Genomic DNA, 27,255 nt, shown 5'->3' with positions numbered 1-27,255 from the left:
GTAGGCACTTTTATCAACAACCACAAACCATTCCAAAATTTTAACGCTGAAACCTAATCTGTCTTCTGCTCCCAGATTTATTCTTCTCCTAAGAATTTTCTTTCAGAGCCCAGGATGTCTCTTCCTCCTGACTCGGAAATGGTTTCTCTCAATGGTTCATTTTGTTAAGCTGTCAGATCTCGCAGGACTCTTATTAATGTCATACAATATGGTAACTCAAAATAAGGAACTCCACGGAAAAAATCTGCCTGAGTTAAATGTGAGAGGACAAAAGGGGAAGATCAGGTTGGCCTTTTATGAAGACTCAGTGGGCTAAGGCACAGGTTCTCAGCTGGAGGAGAATTCTGTCTCCCAGGTGGAATCTGCAATGTTTGGAGACCTTTTTCCTTGTCACATCTGGAGGGGTTGGAGCTACTGCCAGCTAGACGGGTAGAGGGTGGGGATGTTGTTAAATAACCCACAATAGATGGGATATCTGCCTATGACAAAGACTTACCTGAATCCTAGTTACTCGGGAGGCAGAAATCAGGAGGATAGCAGTTCAAAGCCAGCCCTGGCAAGCCCCTAACTCAAAAAAAACGTTCACAAAAAGGGTTGATAGAGTGGCTCAAGGTGTAGACCCTTAGTTAAAACCCCAGGACTACAAAAGAAATTTTAAAATAAGACTTATCTGGTCCAAAATGTCTCTAGCACTGAGTTTGAGAAAGCCTGGCCTAAAGTCAAAGTTTGTTTATGAATTACTTTAATTATGAATTTGCTACTCTGGATTCTGCCATGTCACTCTTTTTTAAACAGCATTATCCCCTCTACTGGAGACAATACTTTGGATGCTGCAACCAACAAAGGAAATGACACAAGAGAGTGAGACAAAAGAAAGGATACAGTATTGGCTACAAATAGCATTGTCACAATAGCCACCTAACTCTAGGGACGTCTTATGTTTTAACCATCATGTTACCTTGATTAAAAGACAGCAACATCGAGCCCTGCTAGTAGAAGGTATCAATTATTCCATTGTTCTCTTTAAAAAGACCTGAATCTTGCAAACTTCATCACAATGTGTTCTCACACAGTTAGAAAAATCTCTGGATCTTAGTTTGTTGTTAAGATACTACAAAGTTACAAAAAGTTGACTTCAATTTTAAATATTCCTGGGAGCCTGAAATAAGGATAAGAAATAAGAACACAAACTCTTATTCTCTTAAACAGAAGTAAAGCCAGGAACGTAGGGTACTTTATAAACCAAATAATGTCTGGTGTCCTGGAGCTAAAGACGCTGTTGGCAGCTCCTGCAAAATCACAGCTGTTTCAGTCTCATTTGGGGACTGGCCCCAGTCTCTAAAGCCCATTTTGTCTTTTGAAACACAGCACAGCAAGCTCTTCTGCAGCATGTGATTAGAGTCACCAACAAGGAGGCTTTCTTTATTTTTTAACTCTTTGCCACAAAAACTTTAGACAAGTACTGTCAACAAATACAGATCATGTTTTTAGAAGGAAGATGCATAGAGAGTTCTCAATGTGCACAGAATTACGCATGGTTTTATCAACAAAATAAATACAAGAGGGTCAAAGGGTACCACCCTTTCTGCACTGTAGAATAATATTGAGCTAACTTAAGCAATGCCCTTGTAAGAAAGGATTTTTGTGACTTCATTCACTTACCATGTACATTTTTAGGTTCTGAAACAAGGTCTGCCAGCAACTCTGAGTCAGACCTTTCTTACAGCAAGCTTTATCCCAGGGGACTAAAAGGCTTAAAAAGTAGGGAAGATGCCATATTTTGACATAAGACAGCTGTGTGAGAATGGGAAAGGGGGCAAAAGGTGAAAAAAAGAAAAACTAGGGACACTCACTCCGCAGAAAGGCAAAAGGAACAGTACGAAAGTTACACTTCTTTGCAGAAATGTCAGACATAAATTCATTGGAAAAAATCATCATTTGTTTAGGAAATTGTTTTGTAAAATGTGGAATCATTATGGTAATGCCCAGTAATTGACTAACAATAATCAAGTAACTTCTTTTAATACTATACATTAACTTAGCTTCTCTTATACTGTAAACACTATTGAACAGTCACTAGCATCTTTTGTAAATCAAAGAAAATAAATCAGTTAACCAATAATTTTTAATAAAGGATTAAATGAAAATAAATCCTTAAGAATTTCATGCTATATTGAATAAGGAAATAGCAGTGGATTGGGGACTGATGATATGGGCTAAAAATGGTAAAACATTGCTAAGTAAATGACTCCTTGACTTTCAATGGTGAAAGAAATAATTCACAAGCTAATTCTCCTAAGATCTAAGCTTTCAATTTTTAAATATACAAAACATACAAATTCTTTTAACATAACGTAATTTCCCATCCTCTTAATTACACTGGGAAGCAAACAATCTTTTATTTTTTTTATTCATATGTGCATACAATGTTTGGGTCATTTCTCCCCCCTTTCCCCACCCCTTTCCTTACCCCCCCTACCTCTGCCCCCTCCCTCTCCCCCCCACCCTCTTGCTACCTGGCAGAAACTATTTTGCCCTTATCTCTAATTTTGTTGTAGAGAGAGTATAAGCAATAATAGGAAGGAACAAGGGGTTTTGCTGGTTGAGATAAGGATAGCTATACAGGGCATTGACTCACATTAATTTCCTGTGCGTGGGTGTTACCTTCTAGGTTAATTCTTTTTGATCTAACCTTTTCTCTAGTACCTGTTCCCCTTTTCCTATTGGCCTCAGTTGCTTTTAAGGTATCTGCTTTAGTTTCTCTGCGTTAAGGGCAACAAATGCTAGCTAATTTTTTAGGTGTCTTACCTATCCTCACCCCTCCCTTGTGTGCTCTCACTTTATCATGTGCTCAAAGTCCAATCCCCTTGAACAAACAACCTTAACGCAGGAGATCGGAAACCCTGGAGGGAAAAGTTCCACAAAAGGATGTCCATCAGATCTGTTTCTTTATCCCACAAAGGGTGTCAGGCAAGATGCTGATTCCATGGCACCACACAGTTGTAAAATTATATAACTGTGCTTTAAGAGTTTGGTTAAGTAAAATTTTCAAAAATTTAAAATAATGACTCTCAGATAAAATTATACGACTCTGCAGTTAGAAGTTTATTATAGCAATATTTTCAAAATAGTAAAGTAGATTCCTATGCTAATATAAATATAGGTCAAAGATTTTATTCAAATAATTAATGAAGGAAACAGTAAGATGGTAAAACTATTAGTTCAAAAGCTAAATATTTACAAGGCGATATTATGATAAGATTGTTGGACTAGATATAAAATTGGTTAATGTCCACAGGGTAATAAGTTGTAAATATTATGGCTATTCATTCTACCAGAAAGAAATTATTTATATCTCTATGGAGCAAAAGTCTGTAACTTAACCTCTGCCTTACAATATTGTTAAACAGTCTATTCAATAGAAATACTTCAGTCCAGTCTTGTATTGAAAGAACACTCAAAAATATCTTTGGGATATTTCTAACTTTCAAATAATTTTTCTGACAAGCCAAATGATCTGTCATAAATGAAAGCTCTCAGTGTTCTATTTTGTTTTCTTTATTTTGTTGTCATCTTTGAGTCAGCATCTCACTATGTAGCTCAGGTTGGCTTCAAATTCATGATCCTCCCACTGCAGCCTCCCTAGTACTGGAATTATGGGTGCACACCACCACACCAAGCTACAAAACATCAATGAAGAGACAGCCTGGATGGAAGTGCCTGATCATCTACCTTTTTTTGCTTTGGAGATGAGTCTCACTATTCTCCCCAGGCTGATCTGCAACTGACTGGACCAAGTGAGCCTCCTGCCTCAGCATCTCAAGTAGTTAGAGCTCACCTGGGCCTGGCTTGATTTTTAATTGTACCATTTGAAAAAGATCTTTATTATTTTTATGTGATCCATGTACAATTTCCATATCTTTTTCAGACTAGCACTCTAAATGTGCCTTAACTCATTCTATGCTGAAATAAACATTAGAACTTCATAAGACAGTGTTTAAATGAATCTATATCTAGGTATTTTATTCATTAAATGAAATGTAATGCATATTTTAAAGCATGATAGAATAAGTAGGCTATTCCACAAGTCCAGAGATTATAAATATTTTAAGGATGTGTCTAAGATATTTTACACTTTGATAAGCTCCCCAGGTGCCTAATAATCTTCCTAAATATAAATGCTATGAAAAAAACTTTAAACATATTTTAAGACTCATACCAAGCAAAGAAAGTGAACCAAAACTTAAATCTTCTTTTAAAATATATGGTATCTGTTAAATAATTTGCATACCAACCTCATAATACAGTGCTATATGGTCACCAAGAGAAAGCTTAGTGATCAGTGATATCATCAAATAATACATACACACACAGACACAAGCCAGTAGACGTCCTGACTATTCAATTGTGCCTTTTTTCATGGATAAAGTAACAAACATTCTTCTATATTTAGCTTTGAAAACTAACATATATACAAAAAAAGAACCCATCTACAAAAAACACATCTTTAATTTCTAACATTTTATTACAGATTTTTAAGGTACATATTCATTTTCATATCTTCAGCTTAAAGAAAGTAGCTTCACACAAGAATAACTTCTTGTATGTCTGCCAAGGTAAATTGTCCTTTTTTAAATTTGTCATAACATTATAAATAAACTACATAATGTGCTTATGTGAACCACATCACAGCATTTGAAATGCACAAAGTATTTGCATTGTTTTAATATGAGAAAAGAAAAAAAGTGTTACTTATTAGAATTAAAAGCTTAGCCCTTGTTATCCATTATTCAAAAATAGTACATCATGAATTATTCACTGATTACAAAATAAACTACATGTTAAAAGGCAAATGTAGCTAAAACGTGTGTCCCTGGGATTTTCACGTAGTATTAAGCATTTGGAGTAACTGGAGGCAAATACACTCAGAACCACACATGGGAGGACCAGGATGCCCTAAAACAAGATAGCTTAAGACCACATTAAAGCTAGCTTTGAAAAAGTCTGGAATTCCCATCACTGATAACACAAACTTGAATTAAGATGGTGAATTCTAGGGGAAGAAGAATATTAAATGCAAGTACGTCACCGTGATAAGACAAGGCATGAGGAAACTCTCCAAAATGGTAATTCAAGTCAGGAGTTCAATTTAGAATTGGGTTTCCAATCCTTCACTGCACCAAGTTTTCATTAAGAGGAAGATTTAAGAGAGAAAACTCAGAGACAACAGGTAAAAGTGGTAGTCAACAAATACTATGAATTTGTGGATGCAGAGGAGACACCCAGAGCCACAGAGGGGAAACTGAAGAGACAACTATTCAAAAGATCAACTTTCCAAGGACCAGGGTGACAAGTAAGGATGCTAAATATTAGTTCTTAAATGTAAGCCTGAATAGGTTATAATTAGATAATCAAATGATCCGTCTCTTCTTGGTCCATCTTGTCTTCTACCTAACATGGAATTCTGTCAACTTGCTCTATACATTTCAATAAATTAGACTCTAGATATGTATTTCTTTTCAAATCTAGCCTGCATTGTAAAGTCATTGATAGTTTTAATACATACTGATATTTGGTCATCCTTGACCAGAACACTTCAGCAATAACAAAACTGAGGAGAGGACAGATGTATTATAAAAATTCATAATTTGTATTTTTAAACTTTTAAGGAAAGGAAAAAGTCAGTAAATAAAACTTTTTTTGGAGTGAGTGGACAATGAGACTAGCGCAGGCTAGCCCAGACTCAACATCCTCCTGCCTCAACCTCTGGAGTGCTGGGTGACAGGCATGCACCACCATGCCTAAACAGTGAATTGGCTTTTAAACAAGGGATAAGGCAGATGAGGGTGGGAGAAAAATGAAGGTTCATTCTAGATTTGAAACCTCTATATGAGAACCTATTACCTGGTTATCTTGGATATCTTCCAGGAACATAAAATCCTGAAACATAAGTACTCTATTTCCAAGTCCTTTCATGTTTGGGGGGATAATTTGAGACTTACTGACCAAATTCATTGTTTTGGTTCAGATCATGTGTCCTCATTGAGAAGACTTGATCAGAGGCAGGTTTTAATTTGCTTTGTTTGTGTGTTTCATATTGGAAAGAGTGAGACAATATATTTAAACAGTCAATATCTGGGCTTAGAGTCAATATCTGAGTAATAGCAGTTAAATCAGATTTAATCTAAGTACACTGAATACAAATCTAGTATATTAATAAAATATACAGAAATAGTATATTCTTTGTAAAATGACAAATTTTTTAAAATCAATTAAAAGGAGATACTCTAAAGTACATTTTCAAATAGGTAACTTCATAACTTAGAATAGTTTGATTTCTAAACCACTAGTCATAAACTGGATCAAAATTGAGAGAGCAAAGCTGACTAATGTATCAGCTGCTAGATGTGGATGTTTCTATGTTGACAATAAAATAACTTTCTAAAGCAGAGTGGAATATATGATTCTTGCTGCTCAGAGATGACTGATTATAAACACTATAGAAAACATACTGGCAGCTTTGCAATTAATCCACCATTTTTATTTAGAGTATATTTAGAGGCTCTGATTTTCTTTCTGATCATATGCCTCAGTTTTCCAATGTAGAACTGCTTCTGGGCAGTGAGGAGGCTGCTGCTTTAAACATTAGCAACAGACTATCAATAAACATTTCCATTAGTACAGACCTGTGACATGATATAAAATATGGTATAAATGACTTGTTACCTCTGGCTTATACTGCTTATTAAATAACACAACAAATGTTTTCAAAGCTAGTTAGAATTATAATCAATAGTATTTTGTATTAAAGATGTTGAGACACAGATGTCATGACCTTAGACAAAAATACAAACAAGCATTTTTGAGCAGTATCTTTTAAAAAACTTTTTAAAATCTGCATACAGTGCACAGGTCCATCATATATATTTGGTTAAATTATTTATTTTATGTATTCATCTATAATGCCTCATTCCTAGAAGGAATTGAGGTTAATGTTGTTAGTTTTAAAACAAACAGAAAATGTATGACTGTATCTATCAATCTAGCCATAAGATCCACTTGTCATTCATTCATAGGTACTACTTTGGTCCCATGTGCATTGATGTAGGTGATAAGAATTTTGGCTCTCTGTTCTATGACATCGATAAGCTTTTCAATTCCTTGTCTACCTCCTTGACTTTCCCAGTAAACTTTATCAAGAAAGAGAGACTGAAGGAGTTTCTGCCGTAAGTGCTGGCTCTTCAAAACAGAAACTGCAGATTCAGGAAACCTGAAAAAACAACATGATATTTCATTCTTAGTAATTGCTTGGAAAAATTATTCCTTCCTCAGTTGCTCTGCCCCTCATTAATCTGTCATAAATCACACTATCAAATGTTTGAGAACCAAAACATTTTTATCACTGCCAAGATAACACTTCTTTTAATGATAATATACTAGAGAATGTGCTTCAAGTGAACTGAGTTTTCTAAACTATTTAGAGCTTGACATGCTAACATCTTAGTTAATGTCATTATATGCAGATAAAAAGAGGCCAGAATTAGGATTCTGTTATATCAGCAAAACACTTCCCTTGGTCTTAAACCCATTTCACCCACCCACAGAGCTCCCTTTAACCTGTCACCTAGAAAAGTGTCCTCGTAAGCATCAAGGTGGGGTTTTGTGCAAAGAAATGTAAGAAACAAAATGCTGACAGTTTTAGTAAATAACTCCCTGAGCAGAAGTTATGCAATTGAGTTTAAAATGAAATAATCCCACATGTATATAGTGAAATGAGAAAAGAATCATTTGAAAATGCCAAATTAGAGAATGAATTGTCTTTGATTCAGATTACACTTCTGGAATTCTGATGACTTGGAACCATTTTATTTAAATGTAATGTCAAATCTCGCTGTAGTTTGGATGTTGAATGTTCCCCCAATGGCGCACGTGTTAAAGGCTTAGCCCTTTACTGTCCCTATTGAGAGATGGTAAGAAGTGAGGCCTCGTAGGGGGTTTTAGGTCTTTGGGGTGTGTCCTTGAAGGAGATAGTGAGACCCCAACCCTGCCTCCTCTTCTCTCTTTCCATTCCTGACCATGCAGTGAACAGGACTCCTTCTCTGAGCACAACCTCCATGACACACTGGGCTGCCACTGACCCAAAGCAACAGAGCCACTTGGTCATGGGCTGAATGCTTCAAAGATGTGAGCCACAATGAAGCTTTCCATTTTATAAAATGATTATCTCAGATACTTCTTACAATAAGGGAATACTGATTAGTTTTAAATAAACTTACAGAAACACAACTTTTAGAGCTGGGGCATTCCATGAATGGTATCTCTCTGGAGAACTTAAGGTCAGTTTGGAAGGGTTCTTGCTGAATTACCTTGAGAGAGTACGTTGTACTTGCTTCTCTTCATGTAGGAAGTAGAAAGCCAAGAGTGTAACATATACAGTATCTGAAGACCTTCGCAAACTTTCTAGTTCAAAAATCTCCGGTGATATTCTTCTAAATCCATAGTTTGGTCTCTCCCAACACTCATTAAAATACTGGTGAAAGCACTGTTCAAATATCAGTGTTTACTAGCATTTTTTCAAATAAATTCAGTTATACTTCAAAAACTACAGCAAGAATTATGTGCTTATTTAAGGAACACCTCTTATCAGAAATTTCAGGCCTTCTAAGCACCTTTCCACATTTTGATGGGCCACAGCAGGGACACAGAGATGAAGGGGTCCAGGGACCCTAACAGTCCTACTACTGCTAAAACGCCGACAGCCACAGGGCTAGACATAGAAATGCAGAATTAAATAATTTTTGTAAAGTGCTCTGAGTTCCCTAAAGACACGTATCATGTCATCTTGTGGGCTATAGTATTAATCAAGTATTGATAATCTATGATGTGAGTTCTACAGCCCTTCAACTAATTTAGATGTGGCAGAATATATGAGATGAAAGAGTTAAAACCATTAGTCTCTTTAGTGACCAATCCTTCTCATAAAAGAAGACAAAAACGTTACTGGTCTTTGCGTTACAGTAATAGGAATATTCAGTCCATAAATCTGGAATTAGCAACATACTTGTCTTTGCTTTTCAATGTGGGAATTATATATTCAAGGAAGGTTTAGCCATAAATCTGCTATTTCTCATAATGCACTTAAAGTTTAATCTTCTTTGAGAGACTAAATAAGAGTATTCATATGTACATAAGTGTTTGAAATGGATGGACTGTATGCTCCATGCACACTCAATTCTAAGAGAAAATTTCAGGCCCCGTAATTTCAATTCAGTAAGTGATGTCTTCGGAGTGTAAATTTTCCTATGCATAAATTTCCCCTAGCTTAGACATTTAAAGATCTGCCCCATACTCCACCTTCAATCCACAAAGAGATGTAAAGAACAGGTCTCAACAGGGCAGGCCAGAAACTCATGAACTTAGAATTCATGAAGCTCAGAGGACACGTGTTGCTTTTAAGGTAAAAAATAAAATCCACATTACCAAGTCCTAGAGTTTAGGAAGAACAACTGAAATATGCTTCAGAGTATTGTTATTAAGAATTTTATGCTTGTTTGTGTTTTCCTGGTTTAGTTTCTAGTTTTGTTGCTAGGGATGGAACCCAGGGCCTCACTCATACTAGGCAAGTGTACTACCACTGAGTACACCCTCAGCCCTATTACCAGGAGTAACAGTAACAGAGCATGAATGCCACAGGTTATTATAAGAAAAAATAATGGGCTTGGGTTTGGAACAGTGTAGTTCTACCCTCACTTAGTTTCACAGAGTTGGTTTGCTATCTTACTAAAGCACCCCTGTATTTTTAAGTCCCCATCCTATCCCAGTTTCTTAGATAATCTAATTTCCAACTAAGGTAGGAAGCATATGAAGGGAATCTACACTTGGTATGAAGTGAAGCTTGAAATTGAACCACAGTTTCTCTAACTGAGTTTGAATAGCAGCTCAGACTTTATAGCTAGCTCCCACTGCTACTGAGTGTCTTAGTCTTCTCTATCTCCAAATGAATGCAAGAGCAAGTGTGCCATGAATATGCATTGCACTTTAGCCTCTGCAACACAGAACTCCTTCTTGAGTTTCACAATCGTCCTCTCTTTCTGTATCCTTTCTGAGTTCTGCCAGATGTCCCCAAATTTTTGAGGTTTCCCCTGAATTCTTGGTCAGTCCTGAGTACAGCATGACTTCTTTTCCCCCATAATCTGCCTCCTGGAAGTGCTCAAAAGCCCTCCTGTCTGACCTAACCGGCCAGTTGTCCTTTAACACTGTGCCCTGGTCACCAGATTCACTGTCTTTTTCCACTGTGTCCATAAAAGTCACTTGAGTTTATTATGAATTTGGACATCCTATCTGTAAGGATCCTCCCACATTCTATCCTATACCCTAATAACAGAGCCTCTGCCCCCTCTCATATCTGCTCTTCCTCTCCCTGTTTTCCCAACCTAACCACATGGATTTAAAATATTGTGTAAGCTTTGTAGGTAGCCTGGGCTGTTGATTGATGCCCTGGCTACCTTCTGGGTTTATTTCCCTTCCCTGCATCTCTATTCCCAGATTCACATTCACACTTCCTTTCAAGAGTTAAGTCTATCAGACATAGAATATGTAAACATCCTGAGGCTGTAAATCCATCATAAAACTTACTCTTTGATGCCCTCCAACAGTTTGAAGTTTAAGTTATCTTCACTTCTGTCAAAGAAGCCCTTATTGTCTATAAAGACCAAATGTCTTGGATCATGCTTTCGCTGGACAATGTGTGCTAGAGCCACAGAATTTGGTTCATCACAGTTTGGCCTCAATCCATTGCGTGCACAGGTATCTTCCTTGCGTGGTCTGAATCCACAGCAATTTGTATCTAAACGATTATAAATCTGGAAAAGGAAAACAAAAACAAAATCCAATTTGCTGAGTAAAAGACAGTTTGGGAAAGTCATAAGATTTCTGAAGAGCTGGTGCTTTCTCAATAGCTGACTTGCCAGACTCTGTGTGGGCCAGGCTCATTTAATTAAAGGCAACTTTTAAAATAAATCCAAGGTCCACAGTCTTCTGACTCAGCCATGGTTCTAAGCATTTCCAGCTTCTGTAATAGCTCCAAAGTCAGGTCATCCAAGTTAGGCACCTCCACCCTAATATTCAAAGTTCCCACTGGCATCACATACGGACACATGGCCAGCAGAATTTCTGACTCCATTCAGGAAAGAAAAGACACCATTGTACTTTTATATATCCAGGGAGCCATCTTGCTTTCTCCCTCTTGTGGGTTGATACAGGATCTAATCACCTTGTTGCCCCTAAAAGTCTCCTGCATTGGACTTCAGTAGTACCAAAGCTAACCAGAAATAATATATAAAAGAAATCTATTGGAAAGCTGTGATATCCAATAATTAAAATTAAATCACCTCTTACATGGAGGCTATGGCTAGATTCTGACTGAAAGAGCACAAAAACAAAACCATGGAGGCTTTTGGTGCTTAATTATAGGGAACAGGACTACCACCCCATAGAAGATGATAATCAAGTTAATTAGAAAAGTGTGTACTTACATTTCTATGAGGCAAGAAAAAATGATATTTAATAATCAGAGTGAAATAAAAGGTTGGTTCATGAATTAGATAAGTTTAATGCCAAATCTCTGCTCTGGCTTGTTAGCCCTGCAACCTTGCATATATTCCTTCAAATCACTGACTCTTTGTTTACTGGTGGGATAGGAATGCATATTTGGAGATACTCACTATGGTTTGAGTCTTAAATGTCCCCCATAGCTCCATGAATCAAAGACTAATTCCCCCTCTTGGTACTAATGGGAAGTGCTAGAAGCCTAAAAGGTGATGTCTAGTAGGAGGTCTTAGGTAATTGGGGGTATGTCCTCGAAGGGAATATTTAGTACTTGATCCTTCCTCTTTCTCACTCTGTTGTTTTTCAGTTACTGTGAGATGAGCAGTTTTCTCCACTATACATACCTGCCCTGGTGTGCTGCCCTGTCACCAGCCCAAATCAACTAGATCAACCAGGGACTGACACCTCCAAAACTGTGAGCCAAAACAAATCTCTTTATAATCTGATTATTTCAGGTAATTGCTAAAGGAAAGCTAACTAACATCATACTAAGAAAAAAAAAAGACTGTTATCATCATTGTTGAGAAAAACATACACATTCTATGAAATAAAAAAACAAGCTTCCAAGGCAAAGAGTATATGGATCTACTTTATATGAAGACAAACCAAATCTCTCAGAAGTTTAGTAACTTTCCTGCATAGAATATTAGTAAGTAGCAAAGTTAGGATATAGACATAACTCTTGTTTGCATCCAAATCTCCATGATCGCCCCCCAGTATGTTGAGTGGTTTGAAGCTAGCATGTGTACAGATTATATACATGCTCATAGTTTAATAGATGCCTGGACAGATACTTCCACTCCTCCTGTGTTTTTTCAGTACCCGTGGGGCTCAGTTACTCAAAAAAAGCAGCAGTGCCAAAATTTAGCCTACTTTGAAATGGTCATTCAATCCTTCATCCAACACCTACATTACTGAACATCTACATCCTATCAGAGACCTGGACACCAAAATAAATGCCCCTAAGGCCAGCACCTCCCCACCTTCACTATTTACAAAGGAAAATGAGGTATCATTTAACTCTTCCTTGTTACCACAGCAAACTTCAAGAACTGGACAAATGACCTTCCTGTTTTCTACATGTTCAACTTTGTATCAAGTAGCATGTTTTAAGAACAGTAACTTAAGAAATGCTAACAGAGAGCAATTTTCTCTGAAGTCCATGTAAAGCTGGTCACACATGGTGGAGTCGATCAGTAAGCAACCAAGCACTGGCACAGCTCAGAGAGTTTAGACAAAGGGAAGGCTCTGTCAGGGCTGGTCCCAGGAGGTTCATCTATAGAGAAAGAAGTATAACAAATGATTTATCAAAAAGATCCCAGTCTCTACTCTAGAAATATGCTAACCAATACAAAATTCATTTACATGCAGAAAGTAGAAAGATTTGCCCATTTCTGAAAGTTGGTGATGGTAAGGCAAAGTTAAATGACTGTTTCAAAGGGACAGAAGTTACTACCATGAGCACAGAAGGGCTGCCCAACAGTGAACAAGGGAATCACTGCAGGGTGAATAGACAGATAAAATGAAAAAGCATAAAAAATAAACTATTTGGAAAATTTATTGAGTCCTTTCCCCTCAAAAAATTTTATTCATTTTGTGCAGAACCTACATGGACTTTGAATGCAAAAACACATCAAATTATATAAAAGAGACTGCATTTGATTGGCAACATGATAAAAAGATCCAAGCTATAGTAAAAGCCATGCATATTAAATAAATTAGTGTCAGATAATAAGCTCTTAGAGCTTAGGCCCTAACTTTCATCACTTCTATAAATATTATAGTTTTCTATTTTTAAACTACAAAAAAGCATGAAAAGTTGCATGTGTGGAAAACACTGATGAAAGTCATCTTTTTTTGCATTACCAACATAAGATTGTTTCCTTCCATGTATTTTTAAAGTGCTCTGTCTGATCTAATTTTGAATCATTTGACAGTCGATGAGTTCACCCCTTCCCTGACAGACTATGTTAGCCACACAAGTCTAACAGACATTATTATTGAGTACTGGTGTGTGTGTTCAGTTCAACTGCTCTTCTAGAAAACATTACTACTCATTTGAGTCACAGCTACATGAAGATTTCAGTATAATGTCATATATCGTGTGTGTGTGTGTGTGTGTGTGTGTGTGTGTGCACTTAGAGATGCAGAATCAGACTATCAGGCCTCAAGTAGCCTGTTTTACTCCAGTTCCTTATCCTCCAACTACAGTAATTATGTCTTTGTGTTATTGCTCTTGTCTAGCAAGGGCTTGTGTACCTTTTAAATCATGCCCTCTAGCTCTTCTCAGAATTTTGTTTAGTCTTCCAAATTCCCATTCAACAAACCAAAAATAATTTCACCACAAAACTATAATCCACTCCTTTAAATTCAATGTCATTTTCCTTGACAGGTGATTTAATTATACAATTGAACAGATTTCTGCTTATTTTTAACACAGCTTGCCAATTTTTAAAGCCTAGTAAACTATATCCTGCATAGCTATGAATCCATAATATGGTTTTAAAATCTTTGTTTAGTACATGCATTAAAACAATCATTTCATTTAAGATTGAGCACTGTAGTTCACATCTATTTGTCTGTGTTCTTGGGTAATTATCCTACAAAGAAGGCTGTTAGGGATAAATTTGTCAGTTAGGCAACTGTGAGTGTTAATTACCACTACTACTTGTTTGAATTCACATCTTCTTCTTTAAAACAAGGAAAATCTTTTTTTGCAAAACCAATCTTCTGAATTTGAAGAGGATTGCCAACCATTTCCCATAAAAAGCACTCTTTCCTTTTTTAGGAAAATACATCTTTTCAATGTTTACCTAACTAAAATTATGCTAAAAAAAATCCAGGTGTTACAGCCAATTTTTTTTTTTTTGGTGATGAGATATTTTTAGATATATTTCCTTCTAAACTTTTTTTAAATTTCATTTTCCTTTTGTAGTGTAAGTTTTGCCTGTAGGAAAAAAGTATCTTGTAAGTGACTCATGTTTTGCTTACAGCACCGAGCAAGGGCACCTCTGCGGCACTGACTTGACTCTCCAAGACTCATCAGAAATCTGCAGAAAGCCAATGACTTTCCACACAACCACCCTTTTGGGTTAGTTTCTTCTTATTTTCTTTTTCCTTGAAGCAATGTGATTAAACTGATTTCAGACAACACCTGAACAAACACAATAAAAAATAGACTAAATATGCTGTTAATATTAATAACAAAAATAATAATAATATCCATATGTTGAGTGTTCACTGTATGCCAGGAATCGTGCACTTACTGCTCTACTCACATTCCATTCAATCCTTATAGTAACTAAGAGATAGGTGCTACCAGTAGTCCCATTTGATAAGTGAGGAAGCTGAGGCACAAAGAAGTTTGCCAACTTCCCCCAGGTCTTCTAGCTCACATAGACAGTCAGGACTCCAACCAAAGATGTCCATGACATTAAGGTCCCGGCTTTCATCCTCCAATTGGACCTGGTAGGTGAAGTCCCCAGGGCCATAAGGCAAAAGTCACAAGTACATTTGCAAAGAATGTTAAATGATACTGCAATCAATCAATATTGGTTACACAGTTTTAGCAGAAATACAAAGAACTTCCGTGCAGAACTTTAGGGAAAAACTCGTGAAGGAGAAAGTGTTACGTAGGTTTTTAAGAGCAGGGTAGTATTTGCTGGAAACAGGCAAAGGCATGAAGGTAGAAAACCCAAAGACATCTGTGAAGAAACAAGGAGTACACTAGACATGTGATTTTCATATGGACTCCTGTTTTATTTTTTAAAATAATAAAAATTAAAATTAGAAGAATGAAAATTTTAAAAATACAAAATGCCTGACAATTTTTTTTTCAATTCAGCAAACAAAATTACTCCACCAAATACTACCAAAGTTTTCAAATGCTTACTGGCAGTTTGCATTTGTCCCACCATGTGGCCCAGTCCTTGACTACACTATGCACCATGCAGAACAAGGAGCCATTGCTGGAGAGTGAGGGGCGAGCAGACAGGTAGTCACAGCAAAAGGTGAATTGGTATCAGGTCTACAAGTCAAATTTTAAAATAGTGTGTCTTTAAGCTTCCTCATTTTTTCTCCTGGAAGCAGAAAGTACTTAGAGGATGAAGAGAGCAAAATGAGAGTCTTTTTGATGCAACTAGCAAAGGCCCAGGATACAAATGTTCTGTCAATCATTTTAGTTAAATTAGATGAACCTGCACATTTTCCCACCTCTGCTTTCCCTGTCCTCTTTAATGGTCTGTGTGAGCATGTCTGCACAGGTGCACAGTAGATGCATGTGTTTCCAGTTTGGTAGGTTTGTACCTTGAGAGACTCACTATCTCTTTTCAAAGTATTTATTTTTACCACTTGTAAACTGAACCTTTAGAAAGAAAACAACTTTTAAGAAAGTTTAAATATTCAGTAAAATGTGTAGTTGGTGGAATTTAGCAATTCAGCATAATAATTTATGCATACCTAGCATATAATAGGCACTCAACAAATGTGTTATTGAATGAACTCTGCTGAAAGTTGGTACTCACTTTGTATTTGGTTTTTACAAAGCTCCTTCAAAGCACTGTCTTGTGTTGAGAAGAATCAAATAAATAAAATGAAGGTGGCCTGTCAAGATATGGAATTTTAAAGCCATGCCCAGTGAATGAAGTGGAAAAAGTGGAAAGGGTGGGGGACCAAGAAAACAGTGGAACTGCCTGCAGTTGTCATTTTCTTTATGAGATTTGATTTCATTAACCATAGATCACTAATTCTCATATCTCACACTGAATCTACCACCATGCCTCTCAAGTAAAAAGCATTTGATAAACATGCAGCAGGCAGATGTGACAGAAATAACAAAAGGAAATTATTTTCCCTAATTATTAATTTTCTGGCATATTCTGCTGAATCCAAATTACTTCACTGGGGATTTCTCATTTACTTTTAAAAATGCATGCAGAAAAACAGTTCCATTTTCAACAATTACCCCAATTATTTCAAAAAAAGCAAAAAGTGTCAGAATCACTATTAATCTCAGCATCACCCCAGACACAGAGAGATACAAAAAAAAAAAAAAATGGGCTTATTTATCAGCTATTTCCTCGTGTAGGAAAAACCTTCCACATGTGTTTGTCTTATGTAAACCAGAGTGTGGGTGCAATTTACAAATGGAATCCGAGTTGAATCCCTGTAGCCTAATGTGTCTGTAAAGGTACCCCAGAGCGTGGAGAACAGTCAACCTTGGACAGACACCACAGTTCCCATAGTCTTGGAAATTCAGGCACAGCCTCTTACTTTGGGAACTATACAAAGCAAAATCCCGCAGTGTTCTCCCACCTGCACCTGTGTCACTTGAGAGCTCTCACCTTATGAGACAATGGATTTCATTTTTGTTTCATGCTGCCATGACAACAGGTACCTGTTAACTCAGTAAGCATGCAAATGTGACTAGCAGAGCAACTGACAAATGATGAGAACTGTAAAAATGACCTCCCTTATATACATCTAACAACACAGGCTCCCTGTGCTCTATAGAACGCCGCATTTAAAGATAAATTGCTCTCAATGTACATCAATTTAAGGAAGAATCCCCAGTCTCTTCCATATTATTGAATCATAAGTAAAGACACCGAAGTATTCCTTTGTGGAAGAACAAAAACAAGTTAATGCTACATGCATTTGAATCTGTTTTTATAGATGCAATGTTTAAAATCCATCCTCCACACCTCTGGATAACAGAAGCCAAGCATCACTGTGCCGCAGACTCTGGGTGAGTCACCAAGCAAGGGACAGTCTATTTTTAGAGAAAGAAAATTCACGTTCTATAATTTGAACAAGCAGAATTGCATGAAAATAACCTCTATCAAAGACACACCCACCTTCCTGTGAAGATCTTAAAAGCACACTGTAAGCAAAGCAATCATTTTACATTTCATGAAATTCTGATTTATAGAACGCATTTGTATTAAACAAAGAAATCTAAAATGGGGATGAAATAAAAACAAGCTAAGAAATTTTTCTTAAAATACTTTCCTTAATGGAATGAAATCATTTTAATTTGCATCATTAAATAGGATTATAAGTAAGCTAAAATCTTGTTCATTCACATCTGAAGGAATATTGTCACTGAAAATGTGTCTTTGCCTAATTTAACGTATATTAATGTTTAGTATTTATATAGAATTTCTATCAATTTTATTTCTCCCTATAATATGAATTTTTTGAAAAGGAGATTGACAAAAATAAACTCTAAGTGGCTATGCTAAAATGCAACACTGGTTATGGTTAATGGAATGGAACATAACAGATCCAAGAATTATCTAGACTCAGGTTTTTAAATAGAACGCACTTCTCTTTTTAAAAGTAAATTAATTTTGACGAGGTGATTTTTTTGGTCATTAAAAAATAAATGTTGCTTTCTTGAATTAACTTTTTTATCAAAAAATTATTTTTACACATACATACAGAATTTCCGATTCTGAGATGTATTTGTTGCTATAGTCCTTGTTTCTGTAAATAAAGCCTTTATGTAACCAGCTAAAATTTTTCAGAACACGCTGGGAGTGGTGACTCATGCCTGTAATCCCAGCAACTCAAGAAGCAAAGATCCAGAGGATTGTGGACCCTAAAAATAACTAAAAACAAAAAGGACAGGAGGCATGGCTCAAGTGGTAGAGCATCTGCCCAGTCAAGCAAGAGATGCTGGGTTTAAGCCTCATTACTGCCAAAGAAAGAAAAACAAAATTCAGAACACAGGTAAAGCACTTTACATTATAAAATTTCCAATCATTAAAATAATCTAAAATGGTATGCATCATTTTCTTTTGCCATGTTACAAAGAAAAAGTTCAAAGAATATACGTAACCTGCCTAAGAAGGTAGCCCAAGTGGCTGCCATGCAACCCACGGCCCCCTGCTTGACTTAGCACAAGGCCTCCCGGGCAGCAAGCCAAGCTCTGACTTTCAGGATATCATGGCCTCGCGCTCTAAGTGTGACTTGTGTCACATTTCCTCTGACCTGTGTCATGCCTAGTAAAGTACATGTGCTTAATAAGTGTTGAAAAAAATGAGAGAATAAACCCTGGGCTTGGCTCAGCTCACCTACAATGAGCTCACTCATTGTAGAGTTACCTAGGAAAAGATCTCTAAGCCAGACTCCCATGTTTCTCCTACTCCTTATCATAAAAATCCCAAAATGTTAAAATTGCAAAATATTAGAATCACAGAAATGTAAAACCTTTCAAGTTCTAATAAGATACAGACAAAAGGGACTTTATTTCTGAGGTTTTCAAGCTTTTTGATTCCAGGACCCTTTGGCACTCTTAAAAACTGTGGACCCTCAAAAACGGTCTTCATTTATGAAGGATATTTAGCATATCAAAATGAAAGCTGAGAGTTTCAAACAGTTTTGTACCAAATTAATTTTATGCTATATATGGGTTTTGGTTTTTTGGGGTTTTTTTTGCAGCACTGGGGTTTGAACTCAGAGCCTCATGCTTGCTAGGTAGGTGCTCTTGAGCCTCTCAGCGAGCCCTAAATTCATTTAAAATAACTTATTACATGTTAAAATACATAACGCGAGCTAAAGGAAATTGTTATGTTTCCCCCCAAAAATGAGAGAAGAATGGTTGTTTCAAATCAATGTGGTATTTGATCTCTCATCTCAAACTACTGCATCAGAGCTTTTCATCAATATAATTGTGCAGTGAGATGCAATACATATGATTGCCTTTTGTGTCCTTCTCGTCTTGTCACCCAGGATATTAAATTGAAATGCATTTACAGGTAGACATTTAACAAAATTGCTTCATCAATGATATGCTTAAGAAAACCTAGCACTTACATTGTGAGTTTTTCCCTGTGAATGCAGTAAACCAAAGACTGTGGTGGCCACTGGTGGTTTGATGCCTGCCTCCATTCATGCAAAGGCATCAACAGACTCACAGAGTAGTGCAAATATCAACACAGTGAAAACAGCAAGAAAAAGCTTATGACCTCAGAGACTCCCTGAAAAGCTCACAGAGACCACTGTCCCCAGTTCTATTCGATCTGACCATATAACAGCAATAACTCTTTGAAGTCTCATATGTCCATAAAAAAAAAAAAACCTAAATGTGGTCGAGAAGCGCATGAGACTAACAGAATCTTTATCCCACTTGCACTGGTGAACCAGCTCCCAAGTAGCCCTTAACCTTCTCTGAGTTTACACCATCATTGACCAATAATGAGCCATCAAACTTTTTAAATAATTACATACATACATATATATGTGTGTGTGTGTGTGTGTGTGTGTGTGTGTGTGTGTGTGTGTGTGTGTGTATGTAACTATATATGTATATACACACACATATATATATATATTTACATATATATATTATGACTGGGTTTCCTTCGGAATACCTGAGAGGGCAGGCAGATATTCTGCAGGCTGAATGAAACTCCAGGGTTTTGATTTGCTTCCTGGCAGACTCACCCATTGGTCCAATGCATAGACCTCCTGTTTTCCTGGAACATGCTAGTCAAGTTGGTTTCAGAAAGTGGTAGAGTGGTGAGGACAGCTGCCTTCCAGAAAGGCACAGGGTTAGTAAGGAAGACCATTCCAAAAGCTAGTCATATAATGTGTTAAGCAATTTTTGAATCTCAAGTGGTTGCATATGGACTCACACAGGCTTTATCAAGTCTCTCCAGCAGCTATGTGTATAACTAGGCTTATGATTGAAACATACTAACTATGCAACTGGTCAATTTCAGCACAGTCTAAAAAAATCATGGCAAAAGGTGGAAATAAGCAAAAATTATAAATAAGCAAATAATAGACTGTACTTTTGATTAATAATACAATTAAAATTGACCAAGAGATGCTCAATTGGTTGTTGCTTAGAAAAATAAGGTTAGGACTATAACATATTTGACCAGACATTTCTCCTTTTAACTCAGACTAAGTCAACCAATTTTCTAGTCTACAGTTTATGTAGATAAGGCTTTAGAACAATCAATGCCAGGAATTTCTAAGAGTCAATGCTAAAGAGTAAGACAAAAAAAATATAAAGTTCTAGTACCATATGATCCAGTAACCCCATTACTAGGTATACATCCAAAAGAAAGGAAATCAGCATGTCAAAGAGATAGCTGCACTCCATGTTCATTGCAGCACTGTGTACAGTAGCCAAGACATGGAATTAACTTAGGTGTCCATCAGTAGACACCTTCTTACAATGGATAAAGAAAATGTGATATATATTCACAATGGAAGATTAGTCAGCCATAAAAAAAAATGAACATTGTCACTTTTGGCAATGTGGATAGAACTGGAGAAACACCATGGTAAGTAAATTAAGCCAGGCACAGAAAGGCAAATACATGTTCTCACATAGAAGCTAAAAGAAATGCTGTAACTGAAGTAGAGAGTAGACTGGTGTTTGCCTGAGGCAGGGAGAGGTTGAGGAAGAGAGGAGAGAGATGATTAACAGGTACAGGGGTGCAACTGTATAGGAGGAATGTTCTGTAGCAAAGTAGAGTAACTGTGGTTGACAACAACTAGATCTAGAAAGATCTAGTAGAGAGGATTTTTAATAGTCCTAACACAAAAAAAGATAAATGTTTGAGATAATAAATATGCCAGTTACCCAACTGATAATTATACACTGTACACATGTATCAAAATTCCACACTGCATCTATACAATTAATTATTAGTTAAAATACTTTTCAATATTTAAAACAAAAAGAATATATAAAATTCTAAAGGAATCAGACACCTAAGGAACTGTATGCTCCTTAATGGGGGCGATATGCTTTGAGACATAGATCACTCTTAAAAGGAAGTGGTGAACAAGGCGTGGTGGCACACACCTGTAATCCCAGCACTAAGGAGGCTGAGACAACAGGATCATGAGCTCCAGTCCAGCCTGGACTACAGAGTAAGACCTTGTCTCAAAAAAAGGGGGTGTAGGAGGGAAGCTAGCCTCCAGAGAAGAAATACATTCTGATCACAGAGTCCAGATAGCTCATAAATTAGACCTCTGTGGAGATTACAGTCCATGTGACTAAACCACTTTCTCTCCAACGTTTCCAATATGAAAAACTAAATAAATAGCTGTAAGTCTGTAAGTGAGAAATGTGATCTGCCAAAGACTGAAGGAGAGAGTCTTGCGTTCACTTTTCCATCCTGTCATATTCTTGAGTCTTTTAGCACCAGAAGTAGGTTCCACTTAAGGTCCATAAACAGGAAGCCTTCTGACTTATGGAGGATAAACCCACAGAATTCTAATGTTGGTTTTCTCACCTCTCAAGGTGAGAAGGCCTCACTCCCAGAGGGAAGCAGGTCAACCTGTGCAGAGAGAGATTTTATAGACACCTGAGGTCAGAGGTTTTACAGACATCTGAGTTGAAAGGAATAGAGAAGGAATGTGTTCCATGACTGCTTAAAGCGGACATAGATTTGGTGATCCACCAAGGAGACACCTGGGAAGAAACCCCACTGAGTAACAAGGGGACACTCACTTCCAAGCACAGAAATGACACTTGATGAGAGGCAAGTCACCAACCTCAAATGACTACAGAGGCCCACAGATTGTGTGGGAACTGTCTGAATAGAGCATAGAAATTCCTCAATTCAAATTTAATCAAATCCTTTAAGCAGTTTCCTGTATGTCTATAATTCCTGGTTTTGTTTATAAAGTGAAATAAAAACTACCAAAGTATGCTAACAGGAAAAAAAGAATAAATGATTCTAAAGCAAAGTATTCAAACAAAACATCTACAAAGCCAAGCAAAGCCTTTTATATGATGTTAAAATGGCCAGAAGTGAAGAACATATGCTCTGTCATATTACAATTCTGCTTCCAGTCTCAGGCATCTTTCTTGGCTAGACTCTCCACTTCCCTAATTGTTTAAAGTTACAGAAGTTAGGAATTGCGGAAAAATGTGAGTAGTCAATTGATTTACAGAAGGTAAGTTTCAAAAGCACACAAATATCCACTTATTATGCATGGATTCATGCTCCTATGTATGTAAAATGATTTTTCAGCTGGCTGAAAAGGCATACTGCTTTCATGCGAGGGTTTACCTATGGGGAGAACCCACAGGAGAAGGGTGTGAGGAAAGGGAACAAGTCAAAAGGGACTTCAACTGGTTTTATATCTTTTAAGTGAAGACTGAAAACAAATACACAAAAATATCAACAGGACAATTCTGAAAGGAGGAAATGTGGTATCTGTTTTGTTAGTCTTTGTGTTTTGGGATTTTTATTTATGACAGGACATGACAATGGAATCTGGATGGACTCACAAATTCTGTAGGATGAGAATCCCACAGTTCACAGATTGTCAGGTAGTCTTCTCTGCAGTTCTCTGTCAATACACAAATAATGGCCCTGGCCTAATCAGACCTGAGTGGCCTATCAAGGGAACAGGCCTGATACGGTCTCATGGTTTCTTATAGCACAAACTGCTGTAACGAGCAGAAAACTCAAGGAAAGACCTGCATGAGTCTGCCATTAAGGGCTTGTGGTATTGAGGTGTTCAGAATGTCCACATATAAATACCTGTTGAACACTTAAATTATGATGGGTAGAGTGATAATGTGTGATGACCATGCTGACATGTCAACTACCTGATGTCTGCCAGTATTATGACAAGCATATTATTCTGTCTCATAACAAACATGCAGGAACTGTGATATTATTCTTTCATTAAAACATTAATAAATAGGAGTTGAAGGTGTAACTCAGGGGCAGAGTGCATGCATACCATGCATAAGGCCCTGGATTCAATCTCTAGCTCAAAGAAGAAGAAAAGGAGAAGCAGCCGGGGTGGGGGAGGGAGATGGAGGAAGGAAAAGGAGATGAAGGAGAAAAAAAAAAAACAAAAGCTCTGAGAGATTTTGAACTCTATACTATTAAATTAGCTGGGATTTGAACGCAAATCTGTTTTACGTAAATAGCATTTTGTCTTTTCTCTATAATTTAATAGAATAATTTCTTTTTAATTCTGTTAAATGTTCAGGAGAGAGAGGACTTCATCCAGTTAAGCTAGCCCCTATAGGCTTTGCAGAAAGGAAAGCTGCCCTGGACCTGGAGTGATGGGCAAGCTGTGTGCTGCTGGCACAGAGGCCAGGAGTAAGAGTGGCAATCAGACATGCTGGCACCTTTGATTGGCAATGAATAGACCAATCTACAACACACACACGCAAACACATACTGTAAGAGAGAATGCTCATAGACAAGAAGGAAGTTAGAAGATCAGGTGATGAAGTTTCTTAAAAGCAATGCCACCTGGTAGACTGGCTCATGTGGTACAGACCTGATTTCAATCCTCAGTACTGCCAAAAAATATTAAAAAAAAAAAACAATGGTGATAATTTTTTCATCTAAACTGTACCACTGGATAGCCAAACAGGAGGTAAGAGGAAATCAAGCCAGGCACCCACAGCTCACACCTGTAATCCTAGCTAATCAGGAGGCAGAGATCAGAAGGATTGCAGTTCAATCGTTCTGATTCAGCCCTGGCAAATAGTTCTGAAGACCTTATCTCCAAAATACCCAACACAAAAAAGCACTGATGGACTGGCTCAAGTGGTAGAATGCCTGCCTAGCAAGTGTGAGGCCTTGAGTTCAAACCTCAATATTGAAACAAATAAACAACAACAAAAAAAAACAAAGAGGAAAGTAATCAAGCTGGGAGCTTTATAAGGCCCTGAGTTCAATCTCCAGGACCACTGTGGGGAGGGAGGAAAAAGAGAAAAAGAAAATAGTAAGTGTTCAGTGCACTGATGATCAATGTGAGCATTAGTAGCTATTAATATCACAAAATTACTAACTAGATGTTAAGAGGGTCCCAATAAAAGAACATAGCACTATCTATATAGAAGTCTTGATAAAAATCAATCAAAGGGCTGGCAGAGTGACTCAAGAGGTAAAGTACCTGCCTAGTGTACATGAAGCCCTGAGTTCAAACCCCAGTACCACAAAAAAAAAAAAAAATCAATCAGAGCAACATCTGATTAAGTCTCTAAATTCAGCATCAATGTACTTATACAGACCAAAGGACAAACCTGTCACCATTGAAGAGCAACCAGCAAAATCCCGAGGGGGAACTCTTCAAAACAAATGGTCTGCATTCTTCAACAAGCAAATGAAAAGGGGCAAGAAGACATGGAAATAGAGTCTGGAGATTAAAAGACTTACCAACTAACCACAAGGCATGGGCTTAATTTGATTCCTGCTTCAAACAAACTGAATACATATAGATAGGGATAGATAGATGATAGATTGATAGATAGATAGATAAATATATAGCATATATATAGATAATATATATGTATAATGTTTATGAAAAAGTTAAAAATTTGACCACAGGAGTAGAATTACTGCTAAATTTTCTTGTATATGTACACAGTAACATGTTCATGTATTTCATCTTCAAGTGACACTAAAATATTTACAAATGAAATCTCATTAATTTGCTGCAAATTAATGTGAACATAGGAAATATGGATAAAGAGGAAAGGAAACTTGTCATGATCTGGTACTGTTGAAGATGGGTGACAGATACTTATGGGTTTATTATAATATGCAGCCTACTTTTGTATGTATTTAATTTTTTCCATATTTTTTCTGGTGCTGGGAATTGAATTCAGGGCTTTGTGTATGCTAGGCACATGTTCTACCACTTAGCTACACTCCCCATTTTCTATAATAACTTATAATGCAGTAAGATATTTAAACTTTATTTTCCAATCAATGGAAGTCTTTAGAGATTTTGAAAGGGAGGAACAGGAGGCATGATTTAAAGGGATGTAGGAAAGATCAATGAAGCAGTGATTTGAATCTGAAATGGGAGCTGGGGGAGACTAGAAGAAGGAGATCAGCCTTCCTCCCAACCTGTATTGGCAGCAGTCTGCTTAAGGTAATAAGAATGAAGGGGAAGGTGATGGGAGTGATTCTGAGGGACTGTCAAAGTTTGCTGCTGCTTCACTATGAGGCACCAAGATTAAAAGATGGCTCCAAATATTCAGACCTGGCAGATTTTAAAATAGTAATGTCATGAGCAGAAATAGATAAGTCAAGAGGGCAAATTGTTAGAGGATAACTTGACATATTTGCTCTAAACAGCAAGTTGGAGAAGCTGAAGTGACCAGTTGCTATTTAAAGCACTGTTTAGCTCCACATGCATAAAAATTATACTCTTAGTGCTCTCTACTCAAATAGGATGACTTGTTTAAAAATAAAATGTCACAAATTGAGCACATTATAATGAAATAATTGAATAAACAGTAATAGCTGGGCCTGATGGTACATGACTGTAATTCCAGCACTCAGGAGGCTGAACCAGGAGGATCATGAGTTCCATGCCAGCCTGAGCTGTGCAACTGCAAAGAGAACCTGTCTCAATGAAACGAAAGAAGGCAAGCCTTCTTGGAACTAATATTAAAATAATCCAAGCCTTCTTTAATAAAAATCATATTTTAGCATGATTTAGCCATTTCATTTATATCATTTTCTCTAAAGCAAAACTCTGTTCCTTCCTCTGTAAGTAATCACACAGTTCTTTTATATCTACCAAGGTTTCTGGCTAATTCACTCAGTTATACAAGCAGAACCAAGAAGAAAGAAATTGTAATGCCACAAGATAATTTTATTAAGTCTCATGATCCCTCTTTAAACAAGCTAACATGGTGACCTTACTAAGTAGCATCATTAATTGTTTTAAGTATCATCATCAATATCAAAATAATTTCTCTTGAATTGCACTTATGACAAAGGGAAAACTTAGTTTTATACAATTAAAAATTCTATACCAACGATGATACATGTCAGTGCTTGGTGTGTCCATACCTACAAGGTTTGGAGATTGTTATTTTTGCATGCCTAGAATCACACAGTCCCCATACCTTTACCTTAGTGACTCCCTGTAACCAAGCAAATCACTCCAATTTTCTGATTTGTTCCAAAAAAAGAAATCAGAAAAATGTCTCAACAAACAATAAAAGGCAAAAATATATTGTTCTTTAAGCTGCTGATCCTCAGCCCTCTCTGCTCACTAGATCCCAGCCAATTCATCACTCTAGCCAATACTGCTAAAGCTAATCCCAGACCTTTGCTGTTTGGAGCCAAGACATCTGGCCACATCTTCCCTCATCGTTTGCTAGCAAACAAATGTGAAAAAGTAGAAAATGTTTTTCTTCTTTCCCCACTTTTCCCTACTATATCCTGTTATGCTAAAATAAACCCTTGCAAAAATATATATATAACCAGAGGTCATTTAGATCGGCAGTGTTCTAATTCTGTAAAATAATAAAATTGACCCAAGTTATTTGAAATCCCAGTGTCCCAGACCCTGGAACACTAAGACTCTTGCTGATAGAGCCTAGGTCTGTTCTTCCTCACTGGCTCCTGAAATCTGTGTGTAAGACCCTTGATCACTGAGCAGTAGGGGAAAAAAAGGGGGGGGGGGTGAGTTTGGGAGACTCTCAAGTACTATCAAGGGAGCCAGACTCTAAATCTTCCTTTACCTAATAATGTAGCCTGTTCCTAAACAATCAAATATCCTTTTCATAAAAAGTACTAAGTTTCTTCTTATTTAGAAGATATTGGTTGAAATTTTTGTTTTTACTTTATCACATCTTTAGTGGAAAAAAAATAACACACAAGATAAAAGCAGGAGGGAATAGGT

At 37.0% G+C, this 27,255-nt stretch overlaps 1 protein-coding gene across 3 annotated transcripts in view; it reads right to left on the bottom strand.

Annotated features, from left to right (window-relative positions):
* Window positions 1-4,506: 4,506 nt before the first annotated feature.
* Window positions 4,507-27,255, bottom strand: part of Gask1b (golgi associated kinase 1B) — a 46,006-nt gene continuing 23,257 nt past the window's right edge. For 2 of the 3 annotated variants that reach the window (XM_020185916.2, XM_074041746.1), the window contains exons 4-5: window positions 10,636-10,862; window positions 4,507-7,270 (exon numbers count right to left, since the gene is read on the bottom strand). In XM_020185916.2, the coding sequence (XP_020041505.2) occupies window positions 7,063-7,270; window positions 10,636-10,862 (435 nt within the window). In that variant the 3' untranslated portion in view covers window positions 4,507-7,062. Of the gene's footprint in view, window positions 7,271-7,317; window positions 8,395-10,635; window positions 10,863-27,255 lie in introns of those variants that run through there. The other variant, XM_074041745.1, reaches the window with a different exon arrangement.

The sequence above is a fragment of the Castor canadensis genome, chromosome 9 (genome assembly GCF_047511655.1).
Source record: "Castor canadensis chromosome 9, mCasCan1.hap1v2, whole genome shotgun sequence".
Taxonomy (NCBI): domain Eukaryota; kingdom Metazoa; phylum Chordata; class Mammalia; order Rodentia; family Castoridae; genus Castor; species Castor canadensis.
The sequence above is the reverse complement of the archived record's forward strand: the minus strand, read 5'-3'. Positions and strand labels throughout refer to the sequence as shown.